Source organism: Moschus berezovskii, chromosome 19, assembly GCF_049115385.1.
Source record: "Moschus berezovskii isolate FMDL1 chromosome 19, NW_MosBer_1.0, whole genome shotgun sequence".
In the NCBI taxonomy this organism is placed as follows: Eukaryota; Metazoa; Chordata; class Mammalia; order Artiodactyla; family Moschidae; genus Moschus; species Moschus berezovskii.
Genome location: NC_142478.1, coordinates 57,074,961 through 57,096,260, shown reverse-complemented (window position 1 = coordinate 57,096,260; position 21,300 = coordinate 57,074,961). Strand labels below are relative to the sequence as shown.

The 21,300-nt window shown below is 46.3% G+C and overlaps 1 protein-coding gene across 4 annotated transcripts in view; it reads right to left on the bottom strand.

The window, feature by feature from the left end:
* The window catches only part of CAMKK2 (calcium/calmodulin dependent protein kinase kinase 2), a 53,449-nt gene that overhangs the window by 16,622 nt on the left and 15,527 nt on the right, over nt 1-21,300 (bottom strand). For all 4 annotated transcript variants that reach the window (XM_055404438.2, XM_055404440.2, XM_055404437.2 and 1 more), the window contains exons 2-11: nt 18,801-19,318; nt 14,799-14,846; nt 14,085-14,138; nt 13,322-13,373; nt 10,989-11,122; nt 9,126-9,162; nt 2,234-2,255; nt 2,017-2,105; nt 734-933; nt 17-70 (exon numbers count right to left, since the gene is read on the bottom strand). In XM_055404438.2, the coding sequence (XP_055260413.2) occupies nt 17-70; nt 734-933; nt 2,017-2,105; nt 2,234-2,255; nt 9,126-9,162; nt 10,989-11,122; nt 13,322-13,373; nt 14,085-14,138; nt 14,799-14,846; nt 18,801-19,253 (1,143 nt within the window). In that variant the 5' untranslated portion in view covers nt 19,254-19,318. The remainder of the gene's footprint in view (nt 1-16; nt 71-733; nt 934-2,016; nt 2,106-2,233; nt 2,256-9,125; nt 9,163-10,988; nt 11,123-13,321; nt 13,374-14,084; nt 14,139-14,798; nt 14,847-18,800; nt 19,319-21,300) is intronic.

Below are 21,300 nucleotides of genomic sequence, written 5' to 3'. Positions count from 1 at the left end.
GGACACCCCACCTTACCTGGCCAAACACAAAGCAGTACAGTGTCACACCCATGGCCCAAACATCCAGTGCCTGAAAGAAAAAGAGAGTGCAGTGTGAGGGGGCAAGGGGTACTAAAGGGCATAATCTTCTTTCATCTATCCACAATCCAATCCTCCAGCTTTCCTTTGGGGAAGCACCTCTTTTTGACTGCTCAGTCCATGGGAGTTTTTGAATGGGGCTGTTCCTGCCCATCAAACCCCACATCTAACTGAGCACATGATTCAGGCCTGGCCAATAAAAGGAACACTTTCCCCAGGCAGTGTGATTGGTTCAAGGATGGGCACATGACCCGGAACTGTCCAATCAGAGCAACACTTCGTCAGGCACAGTGATTGGTTCGAGGATGGGCATATGACCCACACTGGGCCAATTACAGCCAATCCTAGGATTTTCACTTGAGTCCTACAGAAAGAAAAATGTTCTTTCCACTGAGGCTTGTAAACTGGTAGAAAGTAGCCTGGAGTTGCTAATGACATTTACCTGGGGAGGAAACCAATTCAGGAAAACAGAGCTGAGAGATGGAGAGACAGATTCCTCTTTGAACCTCTGTATCTAGCCAACCCCGAGGCCAAAAGAACCCCATTCCTCATCCACAAATCACTCTTTAAGCCAGTGAATTAGATTTTTGCCACTTACAACTGAAAGGACCCTAACACAGACAGAATTGCACATCTCAGGCAGGTCCAAACCTACCTTCCCAGAGAAGATCTTCCGGGTTTCTGAGAGCGACTCAGGAGCCATGAAGGCCGGCGTGCCCACAGTGTTAGAGAGAAGGGCATCGCTGCCCTTGAACTCATTGCTCACACCAAAGTCCGCGATCTTGATGTGCCCATCTTCTCCCACCAGCAGGTTGGAAGGTTTGATGTCCCGGTGGATGATCTTCTGGTAGTGTACTGGGGGCAGGATGGGAGAGAGGGGACAGAAAATCCACACGAGGAGCTCCATGTGGCCCACACAGCCCAGAGACACAGGCAGGAGGCCCTCTGTTCTTCCAGGGTCCCAGGCCCTTCCCAGCTTTCCCCTCCCAAACCTGCAAAACACCCACAGCTCTAAAAGTTAAGGGGAATGTCTCTAAGGAAGCTGTCCCATCCTCCAAAGCGAGGAGTGAAATACTGACTGCCAATAGTAATTGGTAACCGCCTGACACAGTCTAAGTCATGTGTGCATGGAGAGCTTTTGCTGAGCTTGGCTCCCAGCTGGAAGCCTTAAAACTTGTGACAGTCAAGCATGCTTTCATTTATTAACGCCACCTCACAACCTGTTCACCAAACCAACAATGACTCGAGCAGGTCTGATTTGAAGTGTGAAACACAGCAGAATTGGGACTTGGCTAACGGTTCCTGCCTGGGTGTCTGCCCATGGGCAAGGACAATCCTATGATCTGGAAGACCCAAGTGTGTTTCCAGGGTGATGATGATGATGATGATACTGGTAATAGGAGCAGCAGCTGCTTTTACTGAATGCCCAGTCTGGGCCCTCACCCTGTGTTATGTGCTTCCCATTCACCCCATTTCAGTGTCACAACAATCCTGTATAATAACAGGCAAAGGGTATGAATCAAAATGTTTAACAACCAGTAGCAGAAAGGACATCCTGCCAATCTGAACACTGATGTCCTGGCTAATTTCAGACCTTGTGAGAGATATTTTATTCCCATTTTACAGATGAGGAACTAAGGTTCCCAGAGGGTAACAGGATCCCAGGGTTGCTGGGAATAAGGGGCGGTGCTAGGAAATTAACAGTGCCTGGTAGAAAGAACTGGATAAACAGTCACTAACACTATTGCTCTCAGTTTTCCTGTGTGGCCAGAAGAAGGGTTTCTACTTGGAGGGGGTGTCGCCATAGCTCAGGCAGTTCTGTTCCCTGCCCACCTCCCTGTGCTCCAGGAGGGAAGTAAGAAACCTTCCACTTTCCATCCACTATCTGGGAACGCTAACCACCCCCTGGGTGAGAGTCCTCCTGTGGGCCCCGCTTACAGTACTCGATGCCTTTGATTAGATCCTGGAAGTAGAAACGGGCCTGGTCTTCAGAGAGTGGTTTGAGGGTGGGCACTTCCATCACAGGCCTGAAAGGTCAACACACGCATGAAAAGCAAACCAGACACACCAGCCTTTGCCCCCTCCCACCACCTCATTCAGCTTTGCAGCTCAAGAAGCTTCGGGCCTCATACCTGCTGGGAATGGGGACACTCACCCTTGGTTGACCAGTTCAAACACTGTAGGATAGAGAACGGGGTGAATGGTTACACTGGGAAAATGGACACCCATCTTCCTCCCCTCCTCCCCCGCTCCCAACCACCCCTAGAAACACTGAGAAGCACTGAAACAAATATGGGGGCTGGGGAGGGGAACAGTCCACTGAACCAAAACCATGGAAGGTTCTGCTTTTCTAAGTTCCCATCAGGAGGCTAGGGGTCAGAGATTTCTGGTGTCCCTGGGACCCCAGGCTGGCTATACGTCTGGTCCTCAAAACAGCTGAGGACCCTCTGCCAGAGGAGACAAAGCAGGGAGACTGGAAACAGGTGGGGACAGCCTCTTTCACTGTCTTCTCATACCTAGGGGTGGGAGGGGAGTCCCAGGGATACAACTGATGCTAAACTATGTCCTGTCACTCATCCACGTCCTGAGCCAAAGACCTGCCAAAGAACAGGTCTAAGGGGAAACAACCCAAATGTGGATTTATGTGGACACAAAAGCAGCAGCCCTAGGGGTCTTCTGAACCCTAGCAAAGTTTCAGTTCAAGAAACAGCAAGAACAAGTTTCAATGACCCCTCTCACAATTTCCAAACTGCTAGGCTATGTCAGGCTACGTAAACCAAGAATTGTCGGATAATGTTGTTCCAGCTCTTTAGCACTCTGCGTCATCTGGCCCTCCAACCTGTGACTTCAAATCAAATCAAGACTTGGAGCTAGAGGTGGGGATAGTGATCTCCCTGCCACCTCAAAGGCTAGCTGATTCTGTTCCTCCTAAACAGGGCCTTTCTTGACTCACTGCCTGCTAGCTTCCTCACAGCCCTGTGTAAATGGGATCCCCCGCCCCACCATCAAGTATTAGATACACTACGTTCAGGGAATGCACAGGGTTTTTGTTGTTGGAAAGGGGTGTATTTTTTGCATTTCTAAAAGTTGAGGGGAAATTTCAGAACATACAACTATTCTAAAGTGCATGATTTACTGGTATCTAGCAGTCCACTTGGAGAAGGCAATGGCACCCCACTCCAGTGCTCTTGCCTGGAAAATCCCATGGACAGAGGAGCCTTGTGAGATACAGTCCATGGGGTCGCTACTAGTCGGACACGACTGAGCGACTTCACTTTCACTTTTCACTTTCATGCATTGGAGAAGGAAATGGCAACCCACTCCAGTGTTCTTGCCTGGAGAATCCCAGGGATGGCAGAGCCTGGTGGGCTGCCGTCTATGGGGTCGCACAGAGTCGGACACGACTGAAGTGACTTAGCAGCAGCAGCAGCAGTCCACTGCCTCCAGGGCAAGTATCGCCTCTATCTAATTCCAGCACATTTTCAGTCCCCTAAAAAGAAACCCTGTGCCCATTAGTAGTCACTCTCCACATCCCTTTCCACAGCCCCTGGCAACCACTAATCTGCTTTCTGTTTCTATAGATTTGCCTATTCTGGACATGTCATTTACATTGACTCATACAATATGTGACCCCTGGTAACATGCTTTTTCACTCAGCATGTTTTCAGAATTCATTCACATTGTAGCATGTATCAGTACTTTCTTCCTTTTTATGGCTGTATAACATTCCATAGTGTGGATAAGGTACATTTTGTTTACCTATTCATCAGCTGATGAACATTTGGGTTATTTCCACATTTTGGCTATTATGAATAATGCTGCTAAGAACATTCATGCACAAGCATTCCTGCACAAGTGTTTATGTGTGGCTGTTTTCAATTCTTTGGGGGTACCTAGGAGCAGAACTGCCAGGTCATGTGGGTGTAGTTATTTTAATTTTGTTCTGCTTGAACAGATATAACTGGGATTATGAAGCTGTACTTTAGGAAATGAAAAAAACAGCACAGTGGATTTCAAAGTCCCATGGAGAATGATTTTGGAGTTTTCTGTTTTCTAGAAGCACACACTGGAGCTTCTTATGGAAGAAGGGTGTTTCAAAGCTGTCCAAGGGCTGAGATGGCCAAGGGGAAAGAACTAGCTCCTCAGAGAAAAAGAAGGCTTAAAGGTTCAGATCGGAAGAGGAACTTAACTCCCCCAGGACCCCACCCTGTTTTCAGGTTCATCAACCAGCACTGGCCAAACCCGAGTTAGGGAAAATCTGCTGTGACTTCAGGTTGTGGTTAGAAGCAAAAGCAATGGCTCTGAAGGTAAGGCTCCCACCAAGAGGAGTGCTGGGCCCCTCAGCTCCTGCTTTCCCACCTTGTAAACTTAACTTTCAAGAGCTGTTTCATGAATTTCAGTGCTTCCTCCCAAGCACCAAAACTCGGTTGGCATGAGGGAAGCTGGCCTGTTGAAACAGGTGTATTTTCAAGTTGCTCACAGTTTAACCCCTCCTGGGTCTGAGTGGCAGGTGAGAAGTTTTTAACCCCAAGAAATACTGATCATTTTCTCTACCCTTTGAGAGTCAGGCCTGCAGGTGCAGAACCCTTGCCGATATCTGCTAACTGGCTTCACACGCTGCGCACTCTGTCCTAGCCACACACAGCTATGGCTGGAAACTAAAAGATAAAGTATCGGATTGTTTCAAAATCACTGAAATCAACACACCAAAACCACATGGCTCCTTCCCACTTTGCCACCTCAAGAAGTGAAAAACTGTCCATGAAGCTGCCTGGTCCAAATGGCTTAGGCAACTCCTCTTTGAAGCTTGAGTCATGTTCTTTACATACTCATTCAACTCCTCAGCTCAGTACCCTCCAAGGGGGACATGCTTGGCAGTCCAGTGGTTAAGAATCAGCCCTGCAATGCAGGCGATACAGATTCAATCCCTGGTCAGGGAACTAAGATCCCACGTGCTGTGGAGCAACTAAACCCACGTGCCACAACTAGAGAAGCCTGTATGCCGCAACTAAGACCCAACACAGCCAAATAAATAAATATTAAAAAGAAAAAAAAAGTCCTCCAAGGCTCCCCTTCTCTCTCAGAGTAAAAGGCAAAGTCTTACAATGATGTGAAATGCCCTCTGCCATCTGGTTCCCAGGGTCCTGCACAGGTCTCACCTCCATAAGGCATCCTAGGAGCCACTGTTTCCCAAGCCTCCAACCTGGAACTCCTGACTCCCCTGACCCTGCTCAGGTTAGCTTTTGTCCATGGTGCTGTCACCCTTGAGTTTCCCTGGTAGCTCAGCTGGTAAAGAATCTGCCTGCAATGTGGGAGACCTGGGTTCAATCCCTGGGTTGGGAAGATCCCCTAGAGAAGGGAATGGCTACCCACTCCTGTATTCTGGCCTGGGGAATCCCACGGACTGTATAGTCCATGGGGTCACAAAGAGTCGGACACGACTAAATAACTAAACACACAGCACAGCTGTCACCTCTGAAGCCTATGCCTAGTAATACTTAGGTCAAGTGTATCCATCTGCCCCCATCAGAGCACTAAAATGCCCTGAGGGTGTAGGGCTGGGGTTTGAGTTTCATTCCCTGAAGAGCCTAGATCAGGGCCTGACAAACTGTGATGTTTGTTGAATGGACAACTCACCTCCTCAAAAACAGTTCAAAGCCATTCAGAGTCAGGTCCCGGGCCTCAGATGAGCGAACAATGCTAGGGATGCCATTCTGGGCCCCGTTACGTTCTGTTCCATCGCTCAGTCGTGTCCAACTCTTTGCGACCCCGTGGACTGTAGCCTACCAGGCTTCTCTGTCCATGGGATTCTCTAGGCAAGAATACTGGAGTGGGTTACTGTTTCCTTCTCCAGGGGATCTTCCCGACCCAGGGATCGAACCCGGGTCTCCCACATTGGAGGCAGATGCTTTAACCTCTGAGCCACCAGGGAAGCCCTTGACCTTTTATATTTTGTGCTTTCTTCTGTATTCCCCCAAACTTCACTCGTTTGCCTACCATGGTTATAATCTAGCTATATCTATATACTATGTAAACTATCACTTATTTCACACTTTTAAATTGATTTAGTATGAAAACTTTTAGTCTTATCTCAGGTAATAAAATCCATGAAATCATGTGCTGGTTATAGTTTTTCCTATACAAATGGTAAAATAAGTCTAAAAAATGTTTTAAATGGTTGTCCATATACCACCTAAAGTGATCTCATATATTTATTTTTTTCAAATCATCTTTCTTTTAAAATTTTATTTATTTTTGTCTGTGTTGGGTCTTCATTGCTGCATGCAGGCTTTCTCTAGTTGCAGCAAGCGGGGGCTACTCCTCGTTGCGGTGCCTAGGCTTCCCATTGTGTTGGTTTCCTTTGTTACAAAGCACGGGCTCTAGAGCACAAGCTCAGTAGTTGGGGCACATGGGCTTAGTTGTCCTGCAGCATGTGGACATTCCCAGAACCAGGGATCAAACCTGTGTCCCCTGCACCAACAGGCAGATTCATTACCAATGGACCATCAGGGAAGTTCCTGTCTCATATATTTAAAGTGGTGCGGGTACCACATTGAGAAATTGTGACTCTGTGATGTTCATATTTTTATATGAATGTTTCACAATTTTTTTAAGTTTTCATATCTGATGGTATTTATTCTGTACTTCTAAAATGTTTCTAAAGGAAGGTTTTTAAAGTTCTAAAATCTGAAGACGACCTACACACTAGATGCTCCTTAAGGAATTGGCATTAACTTTTCAGGTGCAATAATGGTATTGTGGTATTGTGAGGGCTACGCAGGTGGCGCGAGAGGTAAAGAACCCACCTGCCAATGCAGGAGACATAAGAGTCGTGGGTTCAACCCCTGGGTTGGGAAGATCCCCTGGAGGAAGGCATGACAATCCACTCAGGTATTCTTGCCTGAAGAACCCCATGGACAGAGGAGCCTGGCAGACTAGTCCATGGTGGTGATGGTTTAGTCACTAAGTCATGTCCAACTCTTGCAATGCGCCATGGATGTAGCCCTCAAGGCTCCTCTGTCCCTAAGATTTTCCAGGCAAGAATACTAGAATGGGTTGCCATTTCCTTCTCCAGGGGATCTTCCCAACCCAGGGATTGAATCCAGGTCTCCTGCATTGCAGGCAGATTCTTTACCAACTAAACTACCAGGGAAGCCCCTACATCCCATAGGGTGGCAAAGGGTCAGACACGACTGAAGTGACTAGGAGATGCAGGCTAAAGTTTTTAGGAACTAATGTGTCAGGATGTCTGCTACTTTACTTTTGGATGGTTCAGAAAAAAAAATACTAGAGAAATGGATGGGTGGGTGGCTAGACTGATAAAGCAAATATGACAAAAAGTTACTAACTATTGAATCTGGGTGATAGGTAAACAGGTATTCCCTGTACTCTTCTTTCAACTTTAACATTTTTCATAATAAAACCTGGGTGAGGGAACATCCCTCGTAGTCCAATGGCTAAGATTCTGAGCTCCCAATGCAGGGGGCCCAGATGCAACCCTATGGTCAGGGAACTAGATTCCACATGCCACAGCTAAGACCCAGCATAGCCAAATTAAAAAAACAAACAAAAAATACCTGGGTTGTGGCAAGAGAAATAAAATGTCCTAAGCAACAACAGCATCCTTGGAATGAAACCATAGCAACTACTTTAGGGGAAACTGAGCTCTGAGCTCCAGTTCCAAACCAGACCCATTACTTTATGATTCATTACTCCCAGTGCAGCAAAGGATCGTGCTGTGCTCATGCAGCAGACATCTGGATTCTGGGCTGGGTTTGGCCCTGCCCACACCACTCATCTCCTTGATACCCCTCCTGGCTGTCATCTGTACCCACTCGAAATACACAAGCTTGTCTGAATGCCTCCCCCAGCCACACATCACCGGGACACGTGACCTGGTGATCATGCCTTCCTGGGCCTGACAGTCTGCTGCCCAGCTTTGCATTAGTCCTGCTCTTCCCTCCCTCATCAGTGCTTATACTGAGAACTGAGTGCTATCCTGTGTCCCTATCATTTTTAAAAATAAGGTCTCTGAGGACATGCCTGAGTCCTTCCAGGTCTGTGTGCAGGACACTTCAATAGCCCCTCAAGGCTCCAAATGCCCCACCATGGCCACCCATCCCCACCCCAGGCCCTCCATCCTCACCTTCCCTCCCTACCTGGTTTTCTCTTCTGCAGTCAAATTTTTTAAACACTAAGCTGTCACCAGCCTTGGGGCCTTTGCACCTGCTCTGTGCTCTACCTGGAATGCTCTTCCCCAGATGTAACAGGGCTGAGTCCTCGACATTCAGGTGCTAAATGCTCACCTCCTATCTGCAGTAGTCCCTCCATCTCTCTCTCTCACATCACCCTGTTTAATTTTCAAAGCATCAGTCTGAAGTTGATCATATGCTTTATTTACAGTTATCCCTCGGTATTCACAGGGAATTGGTTCCAGGAACCCTGTGGATACCAAAGTCCACAGCTGCTCAAGTCCCTTATGTAAAAGGGTGTAGTAGTTGCATATAACCTACATGCATCCTCCCCTATACTTTAAATCATCTCTGGTACTTTATAACACCTAATACAATGTAAAAGCTATGTAAATAGTTGCCAGTGCATGCCAAATTCAAGTTTTACTTTGGGGAACATTCTGGAATTTTTTCTTTGTACTATTTTTGATCCACAGGCGGTTGAATCTGCAGATGCAGAACCTACAGACACAGAAGGCCAACTATAGTTGTTGACTGGCTGTCTTCCCTGATCAGAACACCAGTTTCATCTTCCTTACTCATCATTGCATCCTTAGTGCCTAGAATGGTACCCAGCACACAGTAGGCACTCAACAGGTTTCAGAAGACGGATGAACAGGACACCCAGATAAAGTCCCAGCAAGAACTCCTTTCCACCTCCTCCTTTAAACCTAGGGTGCAGCCTTCTGTGTGGGGCCCGTTGGAGCAGGAAAGGGTGGGAGATACCAGGTGCAGGGGTTGGATGGAGAGTACCCCTGGGCTTTGGGCAGGCATAGCTGCCTGAGCAAGGGTGGCAGAAGGCAAGGGCTCTCTTACCCATGTACAGATGGTCCTCATTGGGGTCATCCAAGACCTGTTGGCACAGCCGCACGGAACAGGCCGGAGATGAAGAGCAGGGGAGAGGAAGAGAGAGAAAAGACATGAGCAGGGAGGAAGCAGCATCCACATGACTGCCCTTGCCAACGGGAGGGCTGCGCTTTCCACTGTTTTTCCCAGTTAACATGAAGGGCACAGGAATGTGTGATCCAAATGGCCATCTGGAAAATAAGCACTTTCTAGCCCAATCTTCAAGGGTCCAAAGCACCCAGAAAGGAGGTTACATAAGGGAGGGGGCAGATTCCTCCCCTGGAAAATGTCTCAGCTTGAATAAGAATCCCACTTGTCTCCTAGGAGACAATGGATCGGCTGTCAGAATTGTCAAAATTCAAATTCTGTCCCCATCCCCCTGCCCCAGCAGGAAATGATGTCCTCTTGCCTGGAACTGCTGCAGTGCCTTCTTTCTCTCTTTCACAGCCTTCCTGTTTTCACCTTATCACAATTTCTATCTTCCTCTCTTCAAAGGGCAGGCACCAGGTTGCATCCACCTCGGCTGCCTCCATGGTGCCCTGTACACAACTAGGGACCTAGTAGATGCTCAGGGAATGTCTGATGAGTGAACGAACAGGCAAGCTATCAAAGGGTCTTGTTGGGAGCCCACACACCACAAGGCATGAAGGAGAAGGGAGATCCCGCCAGGACCCGACACACACACCAACCAAGTGCCCTTGGGTTTTCTCTAGGACGGCAACTCAAGCATCCATGGGTTGAAATAGTGAGATTTGCTGTGACAGGTGGAGATGGTCTGCAACTGCCATCTCTCCTTTTGGGAAGAAACAAAGGCAGGCTCCTGGGCTAGACTGATCCTCCCACCTCTTGACACATCATACTCAACTTCCCCAGTCACCCAAGAGTCATAGGATAAGAACCCTGAGAAAGGGATGCACCCGAGGCAGAGGCCCAGGACAGCCATCCTGGAACCCCTAAGCCCTGCCCTTCCAGGAAAAGTCAGACCCAGGCACTTGCCTATCTATAGTTCTGTTATTTTTCTTTTTAAAAAAATCACATTAATGTATAAGATTATTGTTGATTTTAAATGAATTAAAAGATAATTTGTAGCTTCTCAATTTTAAATCCTAATGTGATATTAATAAATATAACCCCCATAAGCAAAAGGTTTTTGCAATCTTCAATTATTTTTAAGAGCATGGGGTGGGAGGGAGGTTCAAGAGGGTGGGAACTTTATGCATATTCATGGCTGATTCACATTGTTGCCTGGCAGAAGCCAATACAACATTGTAAAGCAATTCAGTTCAGTTCAGTCACTCAGTCATTTTTGACTCTTTGTGACCGCATGGACTAAAGCAACTATCTTCCAATTAAAAATAAAATTTTAAAAAAATGCTTCAAAAAAAGAGCATAAGAGGGTCTGGAGGCCAAAAAGCATGAGAAATGCTGATCTAGAGCAGTTTTATAAGTAAAGTTTTATCAAAACATAGCCAGGCGCATTTGTTTACAGGCAAATGGCTGCTTTTATGCTACAACTATACACATTTGTGTAGTAGAAAAAGAACTAGCTCCAAAAAGACAAACGGGTAAAGGGCAAGCCTCAGTACTCCTCTGAGCCTCAATTCCTTCATCTGTAAAATGGGAGTAATAAATAGTCTAAGCAAGAGGCGAGGATTATACGCAATGACAGGGTGAAGGAACCTAGAGAAGTAACCACCACTCAGCCCTGTGATAGGCTGCTGGATGTGATGTGGCTCTCCCCGGGAACCAGTGGTGTTGCACTTGGGTGATCATAGAGCCAAGGCTGGACCATCCCCATTCCTCCTTCCCTCCTCCATGTCCCCCTCAACTCACCTCCACCAGCTTCACTACATTGGGGTGGTCCAGCTTCTTGAGGATGGCAATTTCCTGGTACACCTGCTCAATCGGGCCCCTGGGCTGGATGCAGCCCCCAGGGGCTGGTCGGGTACCTCGGGGAGGGGGGCGACCTGGAGGAAACATGAACCATCCCAGAGTCAGGACAAAGAGACTCTCCTCTGCAGAGGGGGACTGTAGGCAGGACAATTTACAGGGGTGGGGTGGGGAGGGCGGTCTCAAAAAGACTGGAGTGGCTGATGCCACCAGGGGCTTTAATCAGCCTTCTTTTCATGTGTCTTCCCTGATGCTGGAAACTAATGAGGCTGGAGACCCAGTTCCCTTGCCCAGCCTTCTGTTAATTCTCTTCTTCCTGTCCCATGCTCCAGGTCACAGTGAGCATCAAAAGTTCACTGAGGTACAAGGAAAAGAAACCTGGGATCTAGTGGAGAAATCTCAACATTGCCTCTCTGGGGCTTAGTATTCCCACTCCATAAGAGGAACAAAAATATTATCCCTTGCCTCCACAACTCATGTGGAAACAGGGGAGATTAAAAAGTCAGGGATAGGAAAAGAAGAACTGGTGAGAGAGAAAAAAAAGAACTTGGTTGGTCCAGTAGTGACTGACAGTCAGAAGGTCACAATGATGGAAAGGTCCACAGTGAAAACACTTACACTGCATATTACATGTAAGTGAAAAGTGAAAGTTGCTCAGTTGTCCGACTCTTTGCGACCCCATGGACTATACAGTCCATGGAATTCTCCAGGCCAGAATACTAGAGTGGGTAACCTTTCCCTTCTTCAGAGGATCTTCCCAACCCAGGGATCAAACCCAGGTCTCAAACATTGCAGGTGGATCCTTTACCAGCTGAGCCACCAGGGAAGCCCTATTACATGTAAGTAAGGATCTAAATGTGACTAACAGAACTGAATGTGGGTGTGTCAGCCTTGGAAAGTAAAAGCCGAGGTGCAGGTATCAGAAGTGGGATGTGGACCAAGGAAAGGCAAGTTCAAAGGAAGGAAACCTGCTGCATCCGCTGGAACAAGAGGAAAAGTGACAATGATAGTGACAGCAAGGGAGCTGAACATCCTTGTATCACCTCATTGCCCACTTGGGGAAGGGGGGAAGAAAGGGCTGGTTTAAGCTGTCCTCAGAGGAAATCAGAAGTACATGTCAGAAATTAATAAATCAAGAAATAATGACATAAGGATATTATCTGGCTCAGAGTTCAGGTAAGCAGGATCCTGGTAGTGATAGGGTGGGGTTGGGGGAGCGACTGAACTGACTGACTGACTTTCTCTTTTTGACTCAAGTGGACATTTTGCTCAGCTCCACTGGCAGGGAGCTTATGCTGGAGCCGCCTCTGAGATGCTCACCTACACCTGATCACATGCAGTAATTACCAGCTCCTAAATGAGCTAAAAGTGGTGGGTAGGATGCCTATAGAGAGAGGGAGCAGTAAAGCAAGAAATTTGTGACCTCCATTATACATCCTTCTGTTCTTTTGCATGTTGTAGATATAACTGAAATACCTTATGGTAATTAAATTTTGTAAATTGAGCATTTTAAAATGTGTAATGCAATGCTTTTTAGTACATTCACGAGGTTCTGCAACCATCACCACTAATTCCTGAACATTTTCAATGGCCCCCCTTCAAAAAAAAACAAAACCCATATCTATCATTAGTCATACCCAACTCCCTCTTAACCCCAGGTTCTAGAAATCACGAATCTGCTTTCTGTCTCTGGATTTACCTATTCTGGACATTTCATGTAAGTGGAATCATACAATATACGGCCTTTTGTGTCTGGCTTCTTTCATTTAGTATGTTTTAAAGGTTATCTGTGTTGAGGTATATACCAGAATTTCTTACCTTTTTATGGCTGAGTAATATTCCACTGGCTAGACAGACCACCTTTTGTTTACTCATTTATCCGCTGACAGACATTTGGGATTGCATCTACATTTCAGCTATTTTGAATCATGCTGCTATGAGCCTTCATGTATGCTTGTGTAATTGTGTGTTTTCAGTTCTCTTGGGTATATATGCCCAAGACTAAAATTGTTGGGTCATATGGTAATAGTATGTTTAACTTTCTGAGGAACTGCCAGAATGTTTTCCAGAAACGGATTTTTTTTTTTTACTTGATACCTATATTCCTTTCATAAATATTTTTACAAGAAAATGAGTTTTAAAAAACCTCAGCTGGAGGCCCAGCACTATCTTTGGGGAATCCACCCAGGGTACACTCTGCAGGGGACACCATTCAGTGAGTCTTCCCTGTCTTGCCCCAGCCTCTGCATCTAAAAACAAAGGTCCAACAAACTCACGTGGAAAGCCCGCCTGTCGGATCAGTTTCTTTTTGGACAGCACCTTCATTGCCTGTGGGAGAAAAGACCCCGCATCCTGATTAAAATGGAGAGGAGGATGGAGGGAGAGTTCCTTCCACTCCTGAGCCTGCCCAAGCTCTTGGCGCACCAGCAGCCTTGGGACCATGTAGTGAGCCCCTTGCCATTGGAATGGGTCAACTCCACGGGTTATGTCGAGGCTGGACTCTTGGGGTCCCTCCAGCCTAGAGGGTACTTCTAAGGTTCCTGATTGGCTCTCACGGCTGGGAGACCACAAGCCCTGGGATTGGCTACCACTGAATCAAGACATGAGTGAGCTGGCATGATGGGCAAGGGATATTTCACATGTGGAGAAACTGATGTTCAGCATTTAGATCATTTGCCCAAGGACACGCACCTGGCACATGGAAGAGTCAGTATATGAACCCATACTGGACCGATTCCAAAGCCTCAGAAACAAGGGCAATTTATCTAACGATCACTTAGTTCTTGGTGCTATGGAGGATGTAGAAAGGGCAGCTCAGAGAAAGGATATGAGATATTTGCTGAATTTATTCACTCAATCTTCCTGAGCCAATCGCTTCACCTCCCCACTTCCCCACTTCCTTCCTAATGCACAAAATAAACATGACCTAAGAATAAAATGAGACAACAGCTAAGAAAACCTTCCAGGAAACCAAGTTCTGGATAGGAGGCCTTTTCTTTGGACAAGGAGGAGAGTAGGGAGGAGGATGTGGATACTCACGTAGTAGGTATTGTCATTTTCATTGTAGGCCAACTTGACCACGCCATACGAGCCCTGGAGAAAGGGAGATGCCTGTGACACAGTATCTAAAAATTATGATCCACAAAATAAGGACCCTAATACAGAGGTGACAAACTGGTAGCCTACTGGCAAAATCTGCCCTGTATTGTGTTGGAACTCTGGTTTTCAGAATGTTTGAATTAATGGCCAACATTTAAAACAGTTCAGATATAAAAATCCAGATTCTGATGTGGATATGGAGTCATAATCATTTCCATGTGTTAACAGTTTGCCAAGTCCTTACCACTCCCTATTGTATTATACCTAGCATGTTTTTTTCACTTATATTACTCACTTGCTCTCTATTGGCATTTGAGTTTTTGAATTTTGATACTGTCCACTTGATACTTTTAATACTGATGTAAAAGCTAAAACAGATATGAGAATAGCTTAAGAAGGAAAAAAAAACCAACACCAATGTTGGTGATACAGAATTACTCTGGAAGCTTTGTGAGCTTTTGTAGAAACACAGTCTGATATAAAAACAAAACAAAATAAAGCAAAACAGACAGACCATTGATGACAAAGCCCTCCCCCTCCCAGCCTGTTCTCCAAAGATTCCTCGCTCACTCCCAGCTCTAGTGGGGTAGAGCCACAGTATCCAAGACATCCTTGTTAGGTATGGAAAACCAGCCTGTCTCCTGGGATATTTACCTTTCCAATCTCATCCTTCAGTGTGTACTGATTCAGCTGTACACAATCCTGGAAAGTAAGTAGAAACGCACAGAATGTGAATTGTAAATTTGTAGCAAAATGCATTTTTCACAAACAAACGCCTTAACCAGAATCCAAGTCAAGAAAGGGAACATTCCTAGCTCCACAGAAGCATCTCCCATATGCTGGCCCCTGTCCAGGGTGACCATTATCCTGACTTCTAGCACCACAGTTGTTTTTGTTTTGACCATGCCACAAAGCACGTGGGAGCTTAGTTCCCCAACCAGGGATTGAACTTGTGCCCGCTGAAAGTATGGAGTCTTAAGCACTGGACCTCCAGAGAAGTCTCTACCAGCACGGTTTTTTTACATTGTGAGAGTGTAATCATATAGTACGTATTCTTTTAATACCCATTTTAAAGGTTCTTCCCAAAAGTTCATTTTATTTACTTATTTTTTAAAAGTTAAGGTAAAATTAAATAATAATCCATAACTGTGCTATTCTATAAAAAAAATGCAAAGTGATACAAGAGGAGAAAATCTGAATGGCCTTAGGGCAGAGAAAGTTTTCTTAACAGTGTCTGAAAGGGTCTCTTTGGTACAAAAAGTGCAAAATATAAAAGGAAATAAAAGATAAACTGGATTTCATTCAAAATTAAGACTTTTGCTCTTTGAAACACTACTAAGGAAACAAAAGGCAAGCCACAGACTGAGAGAAATGAATTGCAATACATATTCAAAGGACTGGTAATCAGAATAAATAAAGAACTCCTATAACTCACCAGTAAAAAAAAAATTTGCTAAAGATTTGATATTTCTCTAAAGAAGATACACAAATGGTCAATAAGCGCATGAAAAGATGCTCAGCATCATTACTCATCGAGGAAATGCAAATTAAAACCACATTCACCAAACTGGCTAAAGTAAAACAGACTAACCAAACCAATTATTGTTAGAATGTAGGGCAAATGAAACTTTCAGAGGCTGCTGGTGGGAATTTAAAAGGTACAGCCTCTTTGGAAAACCGTTTGGCAAAACTTCTCAACAGGCATTTCCCATATGACCCAGTCACTCTACATCCAGGTGCTGACTCAAACGAAAGGAAAACCCGTGTCTATGTAGAGACAGGTATACAAATGTTCACAACAGCTTTATCTGTAGTAGTCAAAAACTGAAAACTATCCAAATGCCCATCAACAGGTAAATGGATAAGCCATGGTATATCCGTACAGTCCAATACTATTTAGCAATAAAAAGGAATGAACTACTGGTATGTACAAAAACATGGATAAATCACAAAAGTCACTACACCATGAAAGAAGCTAAGCAAAAAAAAAGAGTACATACTAAACAAGTCCTCATATATAAACTTCCAGAACTTGAAAGCTAATCTATAATGATCAAAAGCAAGTCAGCGGGTACCTGGGAAAGGGGAAGTGGGGGAGGGAGGCATTGCTGGGTGTGCTGGAAAGGTCTGGGATCTTGATAGGGGTGATGGTTTTACAGATGTATACATACATCAGAACTGACCATACTGCACATCTGAAATACGTGCAGTTTCTCTCACTTCAATTATACCTCAATAGAGTTAGGGGGGAAATGTTAAGTGATATAGGAAACTGGGAAGAGAAAGATGTTAGTAAGCAAACCATCAAGTGTTACAGAGAAGCCCAACTTTCCCCCTCCCAAGCCCCAATTCTATCCCTCTCCCCAAACCTTGATGTCAGTTTGATGTATAAACTTCCAGGTCTTTTCTGTGTACATGCACGCATACATGCACCTGCAGAAAATACAGAGTCCTATTTTGGGATGGGGTTAGGGGAGGCCTAAACAGTGTCACACTAAATCAGTTCTCAACTTCCTTTGACTGGAGGTAGTTCCACGTCAGACCGTATCTTTGACCTGGCCAGGTCAGGCCCACAGAGCTCTCCCCTCACTGGTGGGCTTTTTAGTTTGTTTCATGTTTCTCTCCAGTACTGTTTCATTCCCCCGAGTCCTGAAGGGATGTGACAGGCAGAGGTGGGGCCCTGCAGAGCTGTCTTAGGGGGTCTCACTGCCTTCGAATCCAACCCCCACATACTGCTGAATTCATCTTCAAGAATCCACTCTGACCACATCAGCCCAGCTCTCTGCTGCTTCCAGGGTCAAGTCCTGACTTCATGGTCTGGCCTTCAGACCCTTGAAAGCTCTGACCTTGGCAGTGATGACTAGTTGCCCACCGAATACCAGTCTCTCCTTTCTTCCTTATAGCTGGAACACTGGGTGGCAACATTCCAGGCTGGAAAACTGCATTTTCCAGCCTCTCTTACACCTAAGATGGCCATGTCACTACATTCTGGCTAATGTGAGATAGGCAGAAATTGCTGGGTACAGTTTCCAGGAAAGAGGACTGACTCAGGAGGCAGACAGCTTTTGCTTTCCTTCCCTGTTCATTCTTCTTGCCTGGAATGGAGCTGTGAAGGCTTGAGCCACAGCAGCCATCTTGACATCATGAGGTTTTAAGGACCAAAGCAACAACAGAACCATCTCACCAATACCCAATGCCCAACCCTATGCATTTATTTTATATGATAAATAAGCCTTATTGTGTTAAAGCCACTGTTGTTGGGAGATTTGTTTCTCTAAGCTGATATAAACTGAAATTCTCCCTCCAGCCTTGTTGCCACAGTGTTCCCCTTTGGGGCCCCACACTCTCGCTAACTGAATCCCCAACCTATCCTGAATTCTATGGAAAAGAAATACATTGGTGTACATAGCTGATACTTAGCTGGATTATGGTAATCATACTTTTACTTTTAAAACTAAAATATTAGAGAAATGAGACTACCTCTGTCACCTAGGCGGCCTGTGACTAGTTAATAAACTAGGAAATGAAACAAACAATAACAATTTAAAAATGGCCTTCTCCCTTGGGGTCTTTGCTCATGCTGTGCTCACTCCCTTGCAGTGAACTCTCAGTGTGTACTCATCTCCAACTGAGAAAATTCTACCTAGCCCTCAGAAGGTAGTTAAATATCAGCTCCTTTAGAATGTCATTCTGGATTTCCAGCCTTCTCCCAGTTAAATTTATTCCTTCCTTCAACAAATATTTTTGAGCCACCAGGCACTATGCCAGGTGCTAGGGACCCTGTGAACAGGACTGTTCCTAACATCCTAGCTGGGGGTGGCAGGGGGACAGGCAATAAACAACAGACATACAGATAATCAGATGGTGACAAGTGCTATGAAGGACAGTCAACAGGACAGAGAGGGGCTGAAGGCTGCTTAGAAGGGGTGTCTGAGAGGCCTTTCCAAGGAGGTGACATCTGAGTTGAGATTTGGAAGCCAGATGGAGATGGCCTTGAAGAGATTTGCAGGAGGGAGGGGTTTCAAACAGAGAGTACACGAAGGTAAAGCCCTAAGTGAGTGAATGAGCTTGGACATCTGAGGAAGACAAAGAAGTGGGTAAGGTTGGAGCCCTGAGTTGGCAGTACAGAGGTAAGAGTTGGGGCAGGAGGTGGGGTAGGGGTGGATCAGGCCCTGTGAACCATCTGGGGATCTGAGTTTCAACCTACCTCCCAGAAGTTTATGGTAAAAATCATGGGAGAAGTACACTTACAGTGCCAAGGACTCTCACTGATCCATCAGCCCCATTTCAGAGTCCCTGGCACAACTTCTAACTGCCATCGTGAGGGTCTCTTTGCTAGAGGCTTTCTCTGGCCAGGAGATGCTCTGGGTCCAGGAACTGCCAGCAGCTGGTGTAAAAGGCCCAGCTCCCTTGCCCTCAGGTGCATAAGTCTGGGCTCATGTCCTACACTGTCCCACAGGGCTGCCCAGAGGTGGGGCCCCAGTTGCCCACAGTGGTAACTGGCTCCATCATGTATGTTTTATTGACATCTCTCTGGGTTTCCTAAGGTAGCCTTTCCAATCAACTGGTTGCACCGGGATCCTTCTGGGGGACCCCAGCCTAAGGTAGAGACATTCCGGGTGCCGGGTTGGGTACCAGGGGCGGCCACTCACGCACCTGCATCCCAGTGATGGAGACGTGGTGCGACTCCACCGTGGGCCGCCGGGGCAGCCGCGGCGAGGACTGCGGGGAGCCCACTGGCGAGTGGGGCAGCGCCGGGTAGACGCAGCGCCCATTGGCATCCAGCAGGGACCGCTCCTGCAGAGAGAGCTTGCGACTGGAGAGGTGGGGCCGGGCCTGAGACCCCGAGGCGTCAAGGGTGATCTCTCCACCATGGGCCTCCAGGGGCCGGTCCCGGGTCAGGCCGTGGTCCACAGCGCAGGCTGGCTCGCACTCAGTGACCACGATGAAGGACTCCATGCCCAGGCGAATGCTCAGGGAGGAGAGGCCCCGCAGGGCCTCACAGGGCTTCTGGCCTTCGCTGCTGCTGCTGCTGCCGCCCCCGCCCCCCAGCTCATTCTGGGGGGCGACCCGGTCGCTGCTGGGCTGGCTAGAGACGCATGATGACATGGTGCATGTGCAGACCTCATGCGACACAGACGCGCCCGGGCACTCCCATCCGGCAGCAGCGCCACCTGCAGGGAGAGGAAGAGTCAGCTGCCCCCACCCTGGGCGGCAGGGCTTGCCAAGAGGGGTCTCTCCTGCTGGCCCAGGCCCATACCTCATTCCTGCTCTAAGTTGACGTCCTTTAAAAAAAAAAAATGCTTAAAAAACTGTGTGATCATATATCTTTTAAGTCTATATAGAAGAGCTTAGGCCACTTTTCCTAATTGTATCTTTCTTTTTAATGTAATCCATGGATGGAGGAGCCTGGTGGGCTGCAGTCCATGGGGTCGCTAGGGGTCGGACACGACTGAGCTACTTCACTTTAACTTTTCACTTTCACACATTGGAGAAGGAAATGGCAACCCACTCCAGTGTTCTTGCCTGGAGAATCCCAGGGACGGGGGAGCCTGGTGGGCTTCCGTCTATGGGGTCACACAGAGTCGGACACGACTGAAGTGACTTAGCAGCAGTAGCAGTAGCAGCTGATTTACACAGCAGTTACATTAGTTACTGCTGTAGGCAAAAGTGATTCAGTTATATATTGTATACATTCTTTTTTATATTCTTTTCCATTATTATCTATCGTGCATGCTAAGTCACTTTGGTTGCGTCCAACTCTTTGAGACCCCTATGTTCTACAGCCCGTCAGGTTCCTCTATCCAGAGAATTTTCCAAGCAAGAATACTGAAGTGGGTTGCCATATCCTCCTCAAGGGTATCTTCTTGACCCAGGGATCAAACCTGTGTCTCCTCCATTGACAGGCGGTCTCTTTACCACCTGGGAAGCCCTATGACTTATCACAGAACACTGAATCTAGCTCCCTGTGCTATACAGTAGGCCCTTGTCATTTCACATTTCCTTATTTTAAAAGCTCCTCCTCACACAAAACAAGAATCCCAGATTCAATTCCTGTAGAAACCAAGTATGAGAAAACCCCAAAATCGAGCACCCACAACCCTTACAGAGGTGGCAGCTACTTCTAGTTCAAGCCAATTGTTGTTAAGCAAGGACTGGAGCCCAGAATTGTCTGGTTACCTCCTCACCTCTCTTTTTATTTGTTTTTCAAGAAAAGATCTAAAGCTAGGATGTTAAATGAGATCTCTTTAATTTTTTTTTAAATCAGCAGTTATTTTAAATATTTTAAAATGTTGGGCGGGTGAAATGAAACACTTTTGCATGGTGACCTCTAGGCTGCATCATTTCACAACAGCAATGATTCAGACAGCACTTTACAGTTTATAAAATATCTTCCACACATCAGGATAATTTCACAGGCACTTCATGTTGTTGGTTTGCCATTATAACCTCATTTTGTAAATGGGGAGACTGTGGCTCAAGAGAGGGAGAGGGATTTGTCCAGGTCTTCTAATGTGAAGACCATGCACATGGGAGTCCAGTTGCCTGGCCTGATCTAAGGCCAGCAATTCTCAACTGAGGAGTAAGGGGTCAGGGGTCATACCAGAGGAAGAACAGGCACTCAGACAGTATGTGAGCCTGGGTGATTTGGTTGTGAGAGGAGTCAGGCTCCACATACCTATGATCTAATGTTCCCCTAGTTCGGCCCCCAACTAGTACCTGCAAGATGAAAGGCAACATGAGATTAAAAAAAAAATGTTAATATAAAATAGCTTGGTGGTTCCTCAAAAGATTAAACAGAGAATTACCATATGACCAAACAATTCTGTTCCTAGGTATATACCCAAATAGCTTTACTCATAACAGCCACAACGGAAAAAAACAACCTACACATCCACTGACAGATGAATGGATAAGCAAAATGTGGTCTGTCTACACAATGGAATATGACTAAAAAGGAACCGACACAGGCTACAACCTCCATGAACCTCAAAAACATGATGCTAAGGCAAAGATGCCTGACACAAAAGATCACATGTACATGATCCTATTTATATGAAGTTTTTAGAACAGGCAAATCCAGACAGACAGGGAGTAATAGTGGTTGCCTAGGAGTGGGGAGGTGTTGAGGGAAATGGGGAGTGACTGCCAGTGG